Source organism: Sitophilus oryzae, unplaced genomic scaffold (genome assembly GCF_002938485.1).
Source record: "Sitophilus oryzae breed Bouriz unplaced genomic scaffold, Soryzae_2.0 scaffold_360_pilon_pilon, whole genome shotgun sequence".
Lineage (NCBI taxonomy): Eukaryota > Metazoa > Arthropoda > Insecta > Coleoptera > Curculionidae > Sitophilus > Sitophilus oryzae.
In genome coordinates this window covers 735,203-750,943 of record NW_022146930.1, presented here as the reverse complement: position 1 = coordinate 750,943, position 15,741 = coordinate 735,203, and the positions used below count along the sequence as shown (strand labels likewise).

The window sequence follows — 15,741 nt, the reverse complement described above, 5'->3', positions numbered from 1 at the left end:
GTGGACTGCTCGCTCGGTTAATATCGGTGAATAATTGGGCAGTTGACTAATATAACATCGATATCGAATTGGTGAATTAATGTTTTTCCTAATCAGATATCGACACTTGAAATCTTTATTTCTGTATATCTCGGATAACTGTTGAAAGAAGCACTGAGCGTGCACCCGGTATACCACCCATAAAAATATTTGCACTTATTTAAGACTCCCCCTGTATAGTGAATACTTTATTTTAAGTAATATTTTTTTATTTTGTTTCAGGTTACTTAGCGGACAAAAATAAATTAATAACGCTAAAATGTGAGCCCCTAACTATCACGAAATAAATAAAACAATTATTTCTTATTAGTGTTGCTAGTGTTCAAAATGCCGCACACTATATTGCGCGGTTTGGTCCATAACGGACATGCGCAGTATAACGGTAATGGACATCTGTCAGGCAATGGACATCTCGTGGGCAATGGGCATTTGACAAGCAATGGACATCTCGTAGGCAATGGGCATTTAACGGGCAACGGACACTGCATGAACGGACATGCAGGGATGTACCAGCAAAACGGGCACGCTAACAAATGCAACGGACATACTGGTAAGTAAAACGAATATTGTGTATTAGTTAATAGTAGTCTTAGAATCGTAAGACGGCGTCGTAAGAAGTCTTAGAATAAGAAGACTAAGGAAGGAGCATAATGCTATCCATGTATTCATGCATGGTGGGAGGAAAAAGGATTCTAGGGTGGGGATAAAAGACAGTTCTGTTTGACGATTCATTTGACACATTTGAATTTGATTTGAAATTTTGTGGATTTGTCAGTCTTTACCGAGCTTATTTTATGTTATTTATTATTTATTCTACTACTGATAGTTGTATAAATGTAGTAAATCTAGATGGAAATTGTGGCAGAACTTAAATTAACAGTGACACTATCGCAATTTATCGAAAAAGACTCAAAAATAGTTGGTTGTGTAGCGTGCGGTAGATCTCGGCAAAAATCGAATGAAATAATGGAACAACTTTTCGTTAGTAAGTCACTATATAATATACATACGTGTAGTAAACCGATCATTTATGTAATTCACTTAAATTAACTAATTATATATTTTTTCTTGCATTTTTGCTTTTATTTACTACTTGTCAAAAAATTTAGATACGTCAATTCGACTTACCTGCTTCAGTAGCGTATCGGATGTTTGTGTTAATAAATAATTATTAAAACTTATCTTTTTTTATTATAATAAAATGTTTTTATAACAATTTAAATAACTACCAACATTTATTCACAACGTGAAATAAAAAAAATTATTGAGTCTACCCCACGTCTACCCTACATCATAGTTTTATATTTTTTAAATAAAATTAGAACGGCACTGATAAACCGGAATTTAAGTCGGCCATATTTGAGTCCCATAGCGGTGTACCTAAGATTTTTGATATGCTCCTTCCTTAGTCTTCTTATTCAAAGTGTTTTTCTAGCAAATTTCGAAGTATAATTACTGGAAAAGTTAAAAGTTTGATAACTTTTTCTACTAATTGAAAATGTCTACCACTAATTTTGACGTTTGGAAGGCTCACATTGAAATTAAAGAAGCAAACTTCTACGCTAATTGTAACCACTAATTGCGAGGTTCTGAATGAAGCTTAAGAGCTCAAAAAATATTATGTTTTGATAATAATATCTTTATTTTTCTTCAGAATATAATACCTACAACAATTAAATGAGAAATCAAACTAATACTACTAATATCGAAGACAGAAACTACGAAAATACTTTTTAACCCTTTAATTGTTCGTATAATTTGGGAACGTAGTCGTCCCATTCAGCCTGGAAGAAATTCCCAGCAATTGGCTCTTCCAGATTGTATTTCTTGGCCAGTTTCTTTATGGAGAACTTGGGCCTCGATTCGCTGGAAGTGTTGGAGGTCTTGGGTTCGGAAAATTTCACTTTCCCGTTTTGTTTGTACACCAGAATGACGTAGCGATGCAAGCCACTGCCTTTTGGTGGTCCGGCACCAACGTAACCGGTCAAAACTTCGCCTAATTCAATAAAATGATATTTAGTGTGGGGCTAAGCAGTACAAATGACTATTTTTCTTGCAAATATGTGTAATATATCGTCGAATTACCGTTAACAGTTATATCAACCAAAGACATCTAAATGGGTAGATAGAACACTTAAAACATTGATGTATTTTATTATATCGATGTTCATTTCCTAGCCACTGGGCGCCGTTTTTTTAGACGGTACTTAGGACTAAATAAGATGGAATATATTTTACAAAAAAGGTTGTAGTGAAAATCTCAAATAGATGTAGCGAAAAAATCAGTTGTTTTACCTTTGGATACGTCACTTCCGGGTATATTTCCTACCAGCCAATGTCTCCATTCTCTAAACTTGGGATTAGAACGACTTGGTGCATCTGGATCGGTCATGCAAAGCGTGTAAAATGCTTCGGGTTCGGCTGACCAAGTCACTGTAGGAGCATCTTTAACTGAAACAACAATTACAGCATTGCTAAAAGTTGCTGAAGGCTGGTATTGAACTTATCAACAAAAGCAGGCATAAGAAACATGTTGATTTAACCTTTATGTAAATAAATAAATAAATTTTACAATTTATAGACAAAGGTAAACTAAACAAACAAAAGAGAATATAAAACATTATACAAATAACGTTTTATTGTTCAAAATAGGCATTTATAAACGTTTACTATGTCAAAAAATAAAAATAATATTCAAAAATATTGAGTTAGTTTATAGTGAATATCAATGACCTCCAAATAAATTTATTTTGATGTTATTGGTAAATATAGCAATAGCAAACATTAGACCAGTGTTTACAAGATCAAATTCGATTATCAAAATATAAGTCATTTACGGCGTAGAAAGCCTTGTCTAGTAAATAAGATTTCAATACTTTACGAAATGAAGAAAATGATGTTATGGATTTGATTTCAAATGACAGGTGATTGTGAATTTTTTTCGAATTGTATAATATTGAACTTTTAACTAACTCTGAGCGTGGGGTAGGTAGATAAAGATCTTGCTCCGCGTTCCTGAGTGGATAAGTGTGAGATGGCCTTTCTTGAGAAGCTGATACATGCTTACGTATTAGGCAAACGGATTCAAATATAAATAAGGAAGAGTTAATATTTTTAATTTTTTAAAAAAGTCCCAATGAATATCGAACAGTTCTCTTCTGGAAATGAAAATCTGCTTGAAAATGCGGTCAAATTGAGTCGCACAACACGTACCTCAGAATGGAAGGGCATACCTAAGGTGCGACTCAAAAAGTACATAATAAACAGTTCTAGCCACTGACAAGTTAAGCTCCTTAGAAACAGATCTTAATGCAGAACAGGCAGAGCTTAATTTTTCGACAAAGCCTCGATATGCATGTCCCATTTCAGAGAATTGTCTACAACAAGCCCTAAGAATTTTACAGATTTTACGACGTCAATGGTGGTGTTGTTAAGTACAAAAGGCTGCAGCGAGTTTTTACACGACAAAGCTTTAGTTTTAGAAATGTTGAGACTCAGGAGGTTCGAATCGCACCAAGATTTGATGGTGATTAAGTCATTTGATATAATCCTATGAATATGTATTTAAAATTTATAAATATTTCCAACCTTTTTTATTCACTGTCAACTGACATCGAATCACTGTCACAATCACTGATAAATATTAAGTCATTATTTCTAGATACTGTTTTGTTGATTTTGTTCTTTAAGGCATATCAAATTCTTGGTTCCTTTTAAACATTCCAAGCGTGAAATCCAAAGTACCACGTTAAATAATGGTCCGTTTTGTCTCTAGGTTATAAATAGGATTTGTAGATATATAAAAAGTTGTTTCAAGCTGACAGGAAGTTCTGATGTTTACAAAATTGATCTTTTGTACAATTATGGTACAATTTTGTTGTTATATCATTTAATTAAATATATGTTTGTGCTTGATGAGCATAACAATTTTGTAGAAGTACTAATAGTAGATAGGGTAAGTGGTTTTAGTGATTTAAAATTAAAATAATGATTAAATAATAAGCTTTTAAAACCTATTTCTTTTTAAATAACAAACAATTTCCATAAAATTATTGCCTGTCTGTGTATAACAGTTTAAAATTTACTATTTTTTATATTTTATAAATTATATTGAAAACTCTAAATTCAAACAGTAAGGTTCCAACCCTCAACTGTAATGCACTTAAAAACTTGATAAAATTCATATTTTCTGCAGGTTACAAACCAAAAATGGCTTTTGCAATAGAGAGGCCTGTTATCTAAAAGCTACACAAGTTTTCTAAAATCTTCTGTTTTAACTGACTTATATTTTTGTTTAGTGCGTAGATATATTTTTTCATTAAAAATATTCATTAATAAATTCTTGTCAGAAATAAACATAAAAATTATTGTAAAAAAATGAAGATATATTATTATTTATTCAGCTTGACGCGAATTTTTCAAAAGCTCAGTCTTTATGTAATCATTGCGTAACAATATGACTGAAAATGTGTAATAAGCAATATCATTGCGAATCGAGTTGTGAATTTGAAGTAAATAAATATTGTCTACGCACTTTTTTAAACTAAAAAAAATATAAGTTAGTTAAAACGATTTAAAAAAAGAGTTTTTAATTTTTTTCATATTGTTCCACCACTTCAAAAAATTCTAAAAAAATCCTGAGTGTAAAGAAGTATAAAAGACATTTTCTGACGAATTTTAGTGAGTGACATATTTCAGAAATGTTAAAAAAATGAGATTTTAATTTTGTTTCCTCAGCTAAAAATCGACTTTTCGTTTAACAATCATGATCATATTCAATCAGATTTCATGTCTTAGAGTTCTAAGAATTAGAAAAATCATTAATTCATTTTTAATTTTACTATAAAAATAAAGATAAAATTGATAAAACGGGTTTTTTTGAAAATCTCGAAAACCGTTTGAGTTAAAGAGCTAAAAATTAAGGTGAATTATTTTGATTCGATACCAAATCGATCTTTGTGTGTAATAGCATCTTTAGTTTCATAAAAAAATAGGACAGCGATGTAAAAACCTCGTTTTTGTATCTCTATAAACGAGAAGTGCCATAAAACACACGAAAATAGGACACTCTGTACATAATGAATATTATTATGTTGAATATTAAAGAAAATCGCGCGTACTTGTTATGAAAATCAAACCAAAATAAACAAATCACAAATCCTGACCTACCTTGAGTCGGCGTCAAAACATTTCCCATTTCAGCTTTTACACCGCTTGGAAAACTCACCTTAGCGGTATCACCAGGCACTTTATCGATCACGTCGGGCACTACTTGCTGTTTTTCCATGTTTTCCAGCGAATTTTCAGCGAAAATTGAGCCAAAAAACGTTAAGAAAACGCACAAGAAAACGTCTAAAAATATCTGACGTTTACGCATTGTTGTTGTGACAGTTCCAGCGAATCCTGCGCGATTGGCGAGAGAAATGAAGCCGGGTACACATTTAGTGCAGCTGTGGTGTTTTTAGCGGGAATACAATACGCCGCGCCGATGACCTCGTAATTGTTTTTTTTTAGGATTAAAATAACAGATTTTACGGTAATTGAGCAGGATTTTGTTTCTAGAGGAGAGATGCATTGTTTTATTGCATCAAAAAGTATATTTTAATTATTATACCGAGTGTTTTTCAAAAGTGGTCCACCCCTATATATGATTTGGGCGTTTTTTAGCCGCCCAGGAAAAGTCACGATCAAATCTATTTTTCCAAGGCTTCTTGATTAAAAATTAGTGGTTTCAGCCATGACACTCTAGATTGAAACTTAAAATATATTTTTTTAAGCGAAGATGTCAAAAGTTGACATATACGTTATGACATTCTACTCAGAATGTCATTTCTAATTAAAAAAAGTAAAAATATACTGAGTGATCTTTTAAAAATCAAAAGTTGTAGTAATTTCCGGTGAAACAAGAAATTACCGAAACTAATGGAATACAACAATCGATCCTGATTTATATCATATACATATGTATATGATATAAATCAGGATAGTAGTAAAGTTTTATTTTATAAAAGTAGCAAATTTTATTTTATAAAGGCTGTATAAACAGCTATATGATCATTTTTATAGGATACCTCAATTCGTATAACGTGCTATAAGACCGTAATATGATAGCTTTACAACCAAAAAAGGCCCATTTTTATACAACAGTTTAGTAGTATAGAAGTTCTATAAAAAGGGTATACAACTCTTATGCAACTATTTTACACAGCGTTATATAACTATTATAAAACTAGTTTTATTGTGTATTACGTGGTCACATCTAAGAGACAGAACAATAAAAGCATTTGATCATTTAGCGAGGTAAAAGAGTATTTTATTTTGTACCGAAGAATATTAGGAGCAAATTATATTTTAAGCGTGTCGTAAAATGAATCTAGAGGATGTGGATTGTTAAAAAGGAGACTTTACTCGACGGTGAAAATGGCGGCTAGAGCCAAAAGGTACAACAATTATGTAATATAAAAAATCATTGATAGGGTTTGAAAAGTAGGGACAATTTTTGTTGCGCCGAAAATTTTACTGGTAGATTATAGGTATGTATTTGGCAAAAAATTAAAGCGCTTTAATTTCGATTAAGGTTTACGTATAAATTTAAACAATAAAATAAAATAAAATTTTCAAAAATTCTTGTTTTTAATTTAATTAAACAGTTTATTACTGTTATGTGGGAATCTTATCACAAAATAGTTCTCAAAAATAACATGTTACAATTTATTTTGATGTTTTTAATTTTGCTTCATATAATGGCGGCCATAGGCCATACAAAAATTCTGCCTTAAACATGGCGAATTATAATGCAACCATTTTATTATAAATGAATCCCTTAAATAAGTCTTTATTGTAAAATAAAACGGTATAGGATAAATATCTATCATTACGCAGAATTTCCAGGCACTATAGAACTATTTTTGACATATTGAGATTTGTGACAAATAGATGTTGCCAAATTTCACTTGATTAGTAGGTATTTAAACTAACAAACATGATCAGATTTTCATGGATTCATGCACGCAATACATTTCATGCATGACCGACGAGTGAGCGGCAACCTAAAGACTTGGAAAAACAACAATAAAACAATACAAACATTATTACAGTAAAACTTTTACACCAACGTGGCAACAATGCTTTGAAGAAGCCAGACAACCCGAGAAGATTTTGAATTTTTTGGCCCAGGGAATTCTCGGGATTATTTGCCGTAATTTCGAGGAGTTTTTTCTTACATGCTCTTTTATAACTACCACTGCGTTTGTTAACTTTTTTCCAACTTTGTCCAGAATTCATAAGAGCTGTGATTGATTATGCTCGTACGTAGATATTACTTTTGCAACAACAACAATAACAAAATAAATAACTAGGTATACCATTTAATTTAAAATGAGGTTATATTATACATTACCAGTTTTATAATGCAGATATTACAGCGAATTTATTTTGTTAATCACAATTTTATCATATAAGGCTATATAACTAGTGTTGTATACAGCACCGTAGTTTAACGCAATAAAATATTCATCATACAGTATCATACAACGTAATACAACTTTAATAAGACAAGTTTAAGTAACTATTATATGATCTTGTGACTACTAGTTATATGAATATTATAGAACTCTTACATGGTGGGTATAAGAGTCTAATAAAATAATATGTTTGTTATCATATAGCATTGTCTTATTAAGTGTTATATCATACTAAAAGAAATTATCGTTTAATGCGTTATCGGATACGTTGTAAAAACCACTAGAAAATAGTTTAATATGACAACTTTTATTAAAAAACAGAATGGTCGAAACCAAACGCTTAATAAAATCAAGCAGTCCTTAAGACAACGCTATTCGACTGTTATAAAATAATTCAATCCTTTTAGAATTTCATTTTGCTACTTGGGATACATACCAAATATTGTTTTTTTTAACTGAAAAAATAAAAAGGTTATAGGGGTGAGCCACTTTTAGAAAAAAAACAGTATATGTATAACCTCAGCTATTTAATTAAAATGATCATTTATGACGAATAAAAGATCATTTTAATCATTCAATTATTGATTCCTTTTGTAGCCGGATATACGATAAGCTAACAATCTTCTTATTCTAATTATAGAAGAGTACTTAATACTTCTAATCGCTCTTTTCTTCTGCCTAGAGTTATTAATTAAATAAAAATGAAGAATCTGTGAGCGTTTGTATGAAGAAGCGTTCCCATGATGACGAGTCTAGAACGAAAGTAAGATCGAGGAAAAGTTTTAATAAAAACGACCTTTTATTGTTATTGTAATTAATTGAAAATTGTTCGCAGAGAATAGACTTATTAATTTTGTTATAGAGAAGGTTCTTTTTTATTATTAATTAGCAAATAATAGTTATTTTTTATACAAGGCGATAAAATGGTATTTTATCGTCGACCGAAAAGATTAAAAGTGCCAAATATTCAATTAGGTACTCGAATATTTAAGGGTACCGAATTAACTAATATTATTATAAACAATTTAGCAGTCATGAACGGGCGAGTTTTTATCCACTGGGAAATCAAAAGATTGTAGTTCATTAAGGAACATTCAGATAAAAACGAAGAAACAATAAAGAATGGAGTGTAAAAATTCTTGGCTTTATAGTCTTTAAGTAGAGTGGGAATTTTTACCGTCGAGATAAAAAATAATTACTAGGTACTTGACGTGGAGTTGTTACACATAAACATGTACTTAAAGTGTAATAAAATTATACCAACTCCTTCTTGATGTTTCCTCATAATGCAAGGAAGAAGCAGGAAAGTTAGTATAAAATGTTTGACGTTAACATTTTTAGTAATGTAGAACCCTTGAAATTACAATAAAAATCCATCCTTAAGAGTCTATTTCACTAGCCCGAAAAAGTAGCAAAATAAGCGTTCGGCATTTAACGTTTTATGTAAAACTGGCTACGTATTTTTACACAAATGAAGAAGGAAATTAAAGATAAAGGATTATACTATATCCGTATTGTAGCACATTTTTAGACAACGTCTTTATTTTTAAGATTTTGATTTTCAAACATCAACAAAATATTCTTTATGTTTGGACTAAATTTTCTCGAAAATAAAGACATAATTTAAAATTCCGTTACAATACGGAAATAGAATGAAGTTTTGTGATTAGAGTGATATATAATTTATATGGTTTTGTAACAAATTGCTCGCCATTTTATGCCAAATCTTAATCAAGCCTTAATCAAAGCACGTGTGTTTGAAATTTTGGGTCTGACTTAACACGACAGGATCGGGCTAAGCCCTAGGCAGGTTTCTGAAATATAATATATATTTCCTTCGGCCACGCACCCGTTTTACCCGACCCCTGAGAGCGACCCGAAAGTACAGCGTAATAGACTCTATATGTCACATACCGATAATAAATTTACCAAAGAACAGCCATAGATAAAAAACTTATAATAGAACAGTTTATTCAACCTAAAAGTGAATCCAAATTTTCCCTTTCAAGATGTCATGCAAAATTAAAAAAATTGTTTAGGCTATGGGCGTACAAGTAACAGTACTTATGCTGGAAGTACACACTCGCCGAGGTGACCCGAGGCGCCACAATGAAGGCCAGTTTTAACCAATAACAATGTACATACTGTTAATTTTTTGTCGCGCCTCGGGTCGCCTCAACGAGTGTGTAGGCCGAGGCGACCCGAGGCGCGACAATGAAGGACAGTTCTAACCAATAACAATGTACATATTGTTAATTTTTTGTCGCGCCTCGGGTCGCCTCAACCAGTGTGTTGGTCGAGGCGACCCGAGGCGCGACAATGAAGAACAGTTCTAACCAATAACAATGTACATACTGTTAATTTTTTGTCGCGCCTCGGGTCGCCTCAACGAATATGTAGGCCGAGGCGACCCGAGGCGCGACAATGAAGAACAGTTCTAACCAATAACAATGTACATACTGTTAATGTTTTGTCGCGCCTCGGGTCGCCTCAACGAGTGTGTAGGCCGAGGCGACCCGAGGCGCGACAATGCAGGACAGTTCTAACCAATAACATGTACATACTGTTAATGTTTTGTCGCGCCTCGGGTCGCCTCAACGAGTGTGTAGGCCGAGGCGACCCGAGGCGCGAGAATGAAGGACAGTTCTAACCAATAACAATGTACATACTGTTAATTTTTTGTCGCGCCTCGGGTCGCTTCAACGGGTGTGTACTTCCAGCATCAGCAAGATACAGTAATAGACACAGAAAAATGCAATGACTAAAGAAACCCGAGGGCAAATTGCGACGATGTTACCAAACAGTGCCGTGGCACAAATTTTTCTTAACCTAGCTATTTGAAGAGATATTTATATTTTTTGATAAATGTTTTGACTACGCCTATGGTGTATACGGTGATATCATACTAATTAATTACAAAAAAAAAACGTATTGAAATGATAACAAAAGGTACAACACTATTATCGACGTATATCACACATCAAGTACATATAATATCAGAAAAATAATTATCGAATTCAATAAGAAAACTAAGAAAACGCTAAAAAGGTGAAGCGGACTGATTATTTACATATGAAACGTAACTCCTGACTCTTTCTTATCGCTGCTGCTTTTACACTTGAAAGCTGAACAACTAATCACCATTGTAATAAAGTTTATACAAAGTTCACTACACACAAACTATTAAAAATCGCTAAAATTGTCGCTGGTGACCAGATGATGACTCATTGTTTGCCACCAAAGAATGGCGTCTAAGGTCACAAATTCTGCTGCAGCCCGTATATGGGCGTTACATCTCCTTATATTCTTTAGTCATTGGAAAAATGAAACTCTAGTTACTGAATTTAATAAATTTAAGAAAATGAAGATTAAACTAAGATTTTCCGTTACATTACAATATATTGACGTCGTTACAAATGAGGAAAATAAAGATGAAAATATGAAGTTCCCTAGTAGATTATGTACTATACATTAAACAGAGAAATATATCACTCACTCTGGTATCGACCTAATGGTTTCTAATGTCTTATTTACGTCCTCAGGCACGCATCCTTACTGTTATAATTACTCGACCTATTGGACATCTGTTTATCAGAAAGATTCTGCTGTCTATATATATCATTCTGTTGAGAATCTTGAATAGATAAACCTGTATTTTTTTAGAAAAAAGTATAAAATATGTGAATATAATTGTTTTATTGTTTCTAAGAAAGTTATTATCCATATAAATCAATATAAATCATATAAAAATAAAAAAAGCGATGAAATTATAAAATAAAATCATCTCTGGTATCAAAGTATTACCAGTTATTATAATATACCAAGGTACCTTATCTACTACGTTCTTCTATCTACTTAAGACTTAGAAACTTTTTACCAATGACTAAAGAATATAAGGACATGTAACGCCCCTATACGGGCTGCAGCAGAATTTGTGACCTTTTTTTGGTGGCAAACAATGAGTCATCATTTGGTCACCAGCGACAATTTTAGCGATTTTTAATAGTTTGTGTGTAGTAAACTTTGTATAAACTTTATTACAATGGTGATTAGTTGTTCAGCTTTCAAGTGTAAAAGCAGCAGCGATAAGAAAGAGCCAGGAGTTACGTTTCATAGGTAAATAAACAGTCCACTCCAACTTTTTAGCGTTTTCTTATTGAATTCGATAATTATTCTTCAATTTCAATTAACATCTATATGTACTTGATATGTGTTATACGTCGATACTAGTTTTGTACCTCTTGTTAACATTTTAATACGTTTTTTTCGTAATTAATTAGCGTAGTCAAAACAATTATCAAAAAATATAAATATTGCTTCAAACAGCTAGGTTAAGAAAAATATGTGCCACGGCACTGTTTGGTGACATCGGCACAATTTGCTCTCGGGTGTTATTTGTCCTTGGATTCTTCAGTCATTGCTTTTTACCAAATCACCCTATGAATAATTTATGATAATTTTAATACACAGTAGTAGAAATCTACAATCCTCTCACTCCATATTGACAAATCTTATTTGAAATGTTAAACAGCTTACCTGTACGTAGATTAGAATAAACTCGTCATTTAAATACACTGTCTGGTATTGTTGAGTAAAATACTATCGAATAAGATTAAAGGAAAAGGATAAATGAAATTATTTTGGTAATATCTAATTAATATTCAACGTGAGAGTCATGACATAAAAGTCTGTCATCCGTAAGCAATCATACTGAGATTTGATTTATTTTAGTTTTTTACCATAAATAAACAAAATAAAAAAACGAATTAATGTTCTTGTCCAAAGGTATTTTTGTGTTTTCAACATAATTATTATTTTTTTTCAAATGATCTGTTTTTTTCAATTACTTAAAAACATGTTAAAAGCACAAGAACGGTAAACTAATAAGATTGCTCATCCTCATAAGACGTACGTTCGCCTCTTCACGCGCTTCAGCTGACAGTTGTGACGTCATTGTAGTCCTTGTCAAAGCCTTCGTGGCCTTGTCATGATAGTGTGTATTATTAGTTGCCTATGGTAAACTTATAAAAATATCAGCTGAGAAATTTTGAGTTAATTATTTTGTCAATTTTAAATGTGAAAAATGTGTCTTTAAAGTTTTTAGAGCTATAGAGTGTATAAATACGTTCCTTTTGTGTTGTGGATTGTGACAAAGTGCATACTAAGTGCCCACGATTTTGTTTATTAATTATTTTAAAGCAAAATATGGAAGTACTCTAAAAAGAATGCTTGCAAAAGGTGATGCTGGTGGAACTGCTGTTCTTAAAAATGCATTATCGGAGTATTTAATACGATTTATATAGTTAATTTTCTATACTGCATACATATAAGGTGTTTAAATAAATAAACTAAATAATGAACGTTTTGCATTCGGCAACCAATAATGCACGTGTGTGTATTATTGATTGCCGGATAAAGACTAATAACATGACATAACAATGACAAGGACTACAATGACGTCACAAAGCGAATAGTTTTCGCATGCACCTGGCGGACACTTTTGGCTGAATGAGCAGTCCTATTAGGTTCACTGTTCTTGTTAAGAGCCTATATAAATCATACTTACGTGGATAAGTAAATCACTATGGAAACTGTCGCAAACATATCAACGACTTCCATTTATCTTCTTTTTTTGTTGCACACGCAGTGCTTCTACTCTATCTATCCTTGTCGAGGACCTACCGTCCGCGCGCCAAATTTCAACATTAATTTTAAAAATTTAATGTGTAAAATGCTTATATTTGAACAACAAATTGAATGTTTACTGTCACGAAAATTAAATTATATAAAAAATACATTTAGCAACTCCGTACGAATATCAATATTCTTAGGAAATCTAACCAGAAAGTATGCATGTGGCTTAATATAAATAAAAGAACAACTGAATACTTTACCTGCCTATGAAATGATAATTCGGGGACATTTATATTCGATGATGACAATGAAAAGTTGGTTTCCATAGCAATGTATAATTTGTACTTTCTAAAACCGTATAAAATTGTGATTATTTTGGAACTACGTGCAACTTTTAATGCGCATGCGCAAAGTCAGGTCCTCGAAAAAGACAAACCTATTCAACGATTCATAAGTGCAATAAAGAATGTTTGAAAATGGCATGTCGTGAGGTTGGAGACATATTTTTTAATGCGCTAAACTTATGGCGTTGATTTATCCACGTAAGTATATAATATGATCTAGTGTTAAAAGTAACACAAACTTGACTCGACAATAACAATTAACTTTAAATAATAGACATAGCATCGTAGAGTTGTTTATTCATGTAGGTCAAGATTATAAATATTCTTTTTCGCTTTAATGGTACTCGAATAGGCAGTGGAACTGCAACTAACAACTGAAGAAGTGGATTATTTATAGTTTTTTACCGTTTTACTACACCATTGTTTACTAATTTTTTACCCAGTTTAGACAAAACAGAAGAGAATAATTAAAATCCAACCAAATCAACTAAAAATATTAATTAGGTATGGTTAACAGTATAGTTTGGAGTGTTTATTAGTTTTTCTTGATACTTTAGCTTTTATTTTTTTTAAATAATATTATATTCTGTTGCTGAACAGACTATATATCAGAATCTATTATGCTGTACTTTCGGGTCGTTCTCAGGGGTCGGGTAAAACGGGTGCGTGGCCGAAGGAAATATATATTATATTTCAGAAATCTGCCTTAAGTCACACCCAAAATTTCAAACACACGTGCTTTGATTAAGGCATGTTTAACGTTTGCAGAGCTTCAGCATTTGCCATAAAATAGCAAGCGATTTGTTACAAAACCATATAAATTACATATCACTGTAATCACAAAACTTCAATCTATTTCCGTATTGTAACGGAATTTTAAATTATGTCTTAACTTTCTAGAAAATTTAGTCCAAACATAAGGAATATTTTGCTGATGTTTGACCATCAAAATCTTAAAAATAAAGAAGTTCTATAAAAATGTGCTACAATAAGGATATAGTATAATCCTTTATCTTTAATTTCCTTCTTCATTTGTGTAAAAATACCTAGCTAGTTTTACATAAAACGTTAAATGGCGAACGCTTATTTTGCTACTTTTTCGGAGCAGTGCAATGAACTCTTAAGTGTTTTCTATTTAAAGATATGGGTGAATTAGACATTTATCATTTAAATCAATTAAAGTTAATGTATTCACATAATATTCTTTGCCTATCCATATACTTCCATTCCTAACAGCCTTAGAGGATCGTAATACCCTTTATCCCTTACAAGTATCTTACCTACCGATAGAGGCACTCCTCTGACGTGTATATTACCAACGGAACCGCCCATGGGAACCATAAATACGCACCAGGGGCCTTAATTCAATCCAACACTGACTTTTTGTATGTTTACTGCCCACAAAGGACCATAATCACTGCCTAATTGCTACTTAACGGCTCAGAGAGATTCGAAAAAGAGTTAAAAGAGAATGGTCAACAGACCGGGGTCTTGTTTGTTTTGTTTCCTATTAGCTTAGGTAATCTTTTTGTGTTTTTTCAATTAACACAGTGTCTAGTGTTGGTGTAAAATAGGTTATTTGTAGGTTAACTTAACAATTGAGACTTCTTATACTCCATTAGTAGACCTAAATAAATTTAAATACGGGTGTTATGTTTCCTGCAACCACTTAATGAGAAAAAATATCTTCAAATGACGTTACATTAAGAGTCTATTACGCTGTACTGTTCCGAAGGTCGAAGGAAATACGTATTATATTTCACAAATCTGCCCTAAGGTTTGGCCCGATCCTGTCGTGTTAAGCCACACCCAAAATTCCTAACACACGTGCTTTGATTAAAGCTTGATTAAGGTTTGCAGAGATTCAGCATTTGCCATAAAATAACAAGCAATTTGTTACAAAACCATATAAATTATATATCACTGTAATCACAAAACTTCAATCTATTTCCTTATTGTAACGGAATTTTAAATTATGTCTTAACTTTCGAGAAAATTTAGTCGAAACATAAGGAATATTTTGCTGATGTTTGACCATCAAAATCTTAAAAAAAGAAGTTGTTTAAAAATGTGCTTCAATACGGATATAGTATATTCCTTTATCTTTAATTTCCTTCTTCATTTGTGGTAAAAATACCTAGCTAGTTTTACATAAAACGTTAAATGCCGAACGCTTATTTTTTCGGACTAGTAAAATAGATTCTTAATAAGTCATGTTCATTACAAACCATCCATGAAAAACCGTGTCTAGTTATAATATG

The 15,741-nt window shown here is 32.1% G+C and overlaps 2 protein-coding genes across 2 annotated transcripts in view; one reads left to right on the top strand and one right to left on the bottom strand.

The window, feature by feature from the left end:
* The first annotated feature begins 288 nt into the window (after positions 1–288).
* LOC115885075 (calpain-11-like) overlaps positions 289–15,741 on the top strand; it is a 107,946-nt gene continuing 92,493 nt past the window's right edge. Inside the window, exon 1 of the mRNA XM_030903839.1 lies at positions 289–589. Within this exon, the coding sequence (XP_030759699.1) occupies positions 367–589 (223 nt within the window). The 5' untranslated portion in view covers positions 289–366. The remainder of the gene's footprint in view (positions 590–15,741) is intronic.
* Positions 1,667–5,466, bottom strand: LOC115885076 (protein D3-like). Its single transcript, XM_030903843.1, has 3 exons — positions 5,209–5,466; positions 2,335–2,490; positions 1,667–2,035 (listed from the first exon to the last, which is right to left on the bottom strand). Exons 1-3 carry the CDS (start codon positions 5,414–5,416, stop codon positions 1,773–1,775), a joined length of 627 nt encoding a protein of 208 aa, XP_030759703.1. The 5' UTR covers positions 5,417–5,466; the 3' UTR covers positions 1,667–1,772.

What these genes read in the sequence shown, in the direction of transcription:
- LOC115885076 (XM_030903843.1), bottom strand. Translation starts at nt 5,416, where the DNA reads ATGCGTAAACGTCAGATATTTTTAGACGTTTTCTTGTGCGTTTTCTTA. An exon ending in TGTTTTGACGCCGACTCAAG is followed by an intron (nt 2,491 to 5,208) that starts GTAGGTCAGGAT and finishes TTGTTGTTTCAG; the next exon opens with TTAAAGATGCTCCTACAGTG. An exon ending in CGGAAGTGACGTATCCAAAG is followed by an intron (nt 2,036 to 2,334) that starts GTAAAACAACTG and finishes TTATTGAATTAG; the next exon opens with GCGAAGTTTTGACCGGTTAC.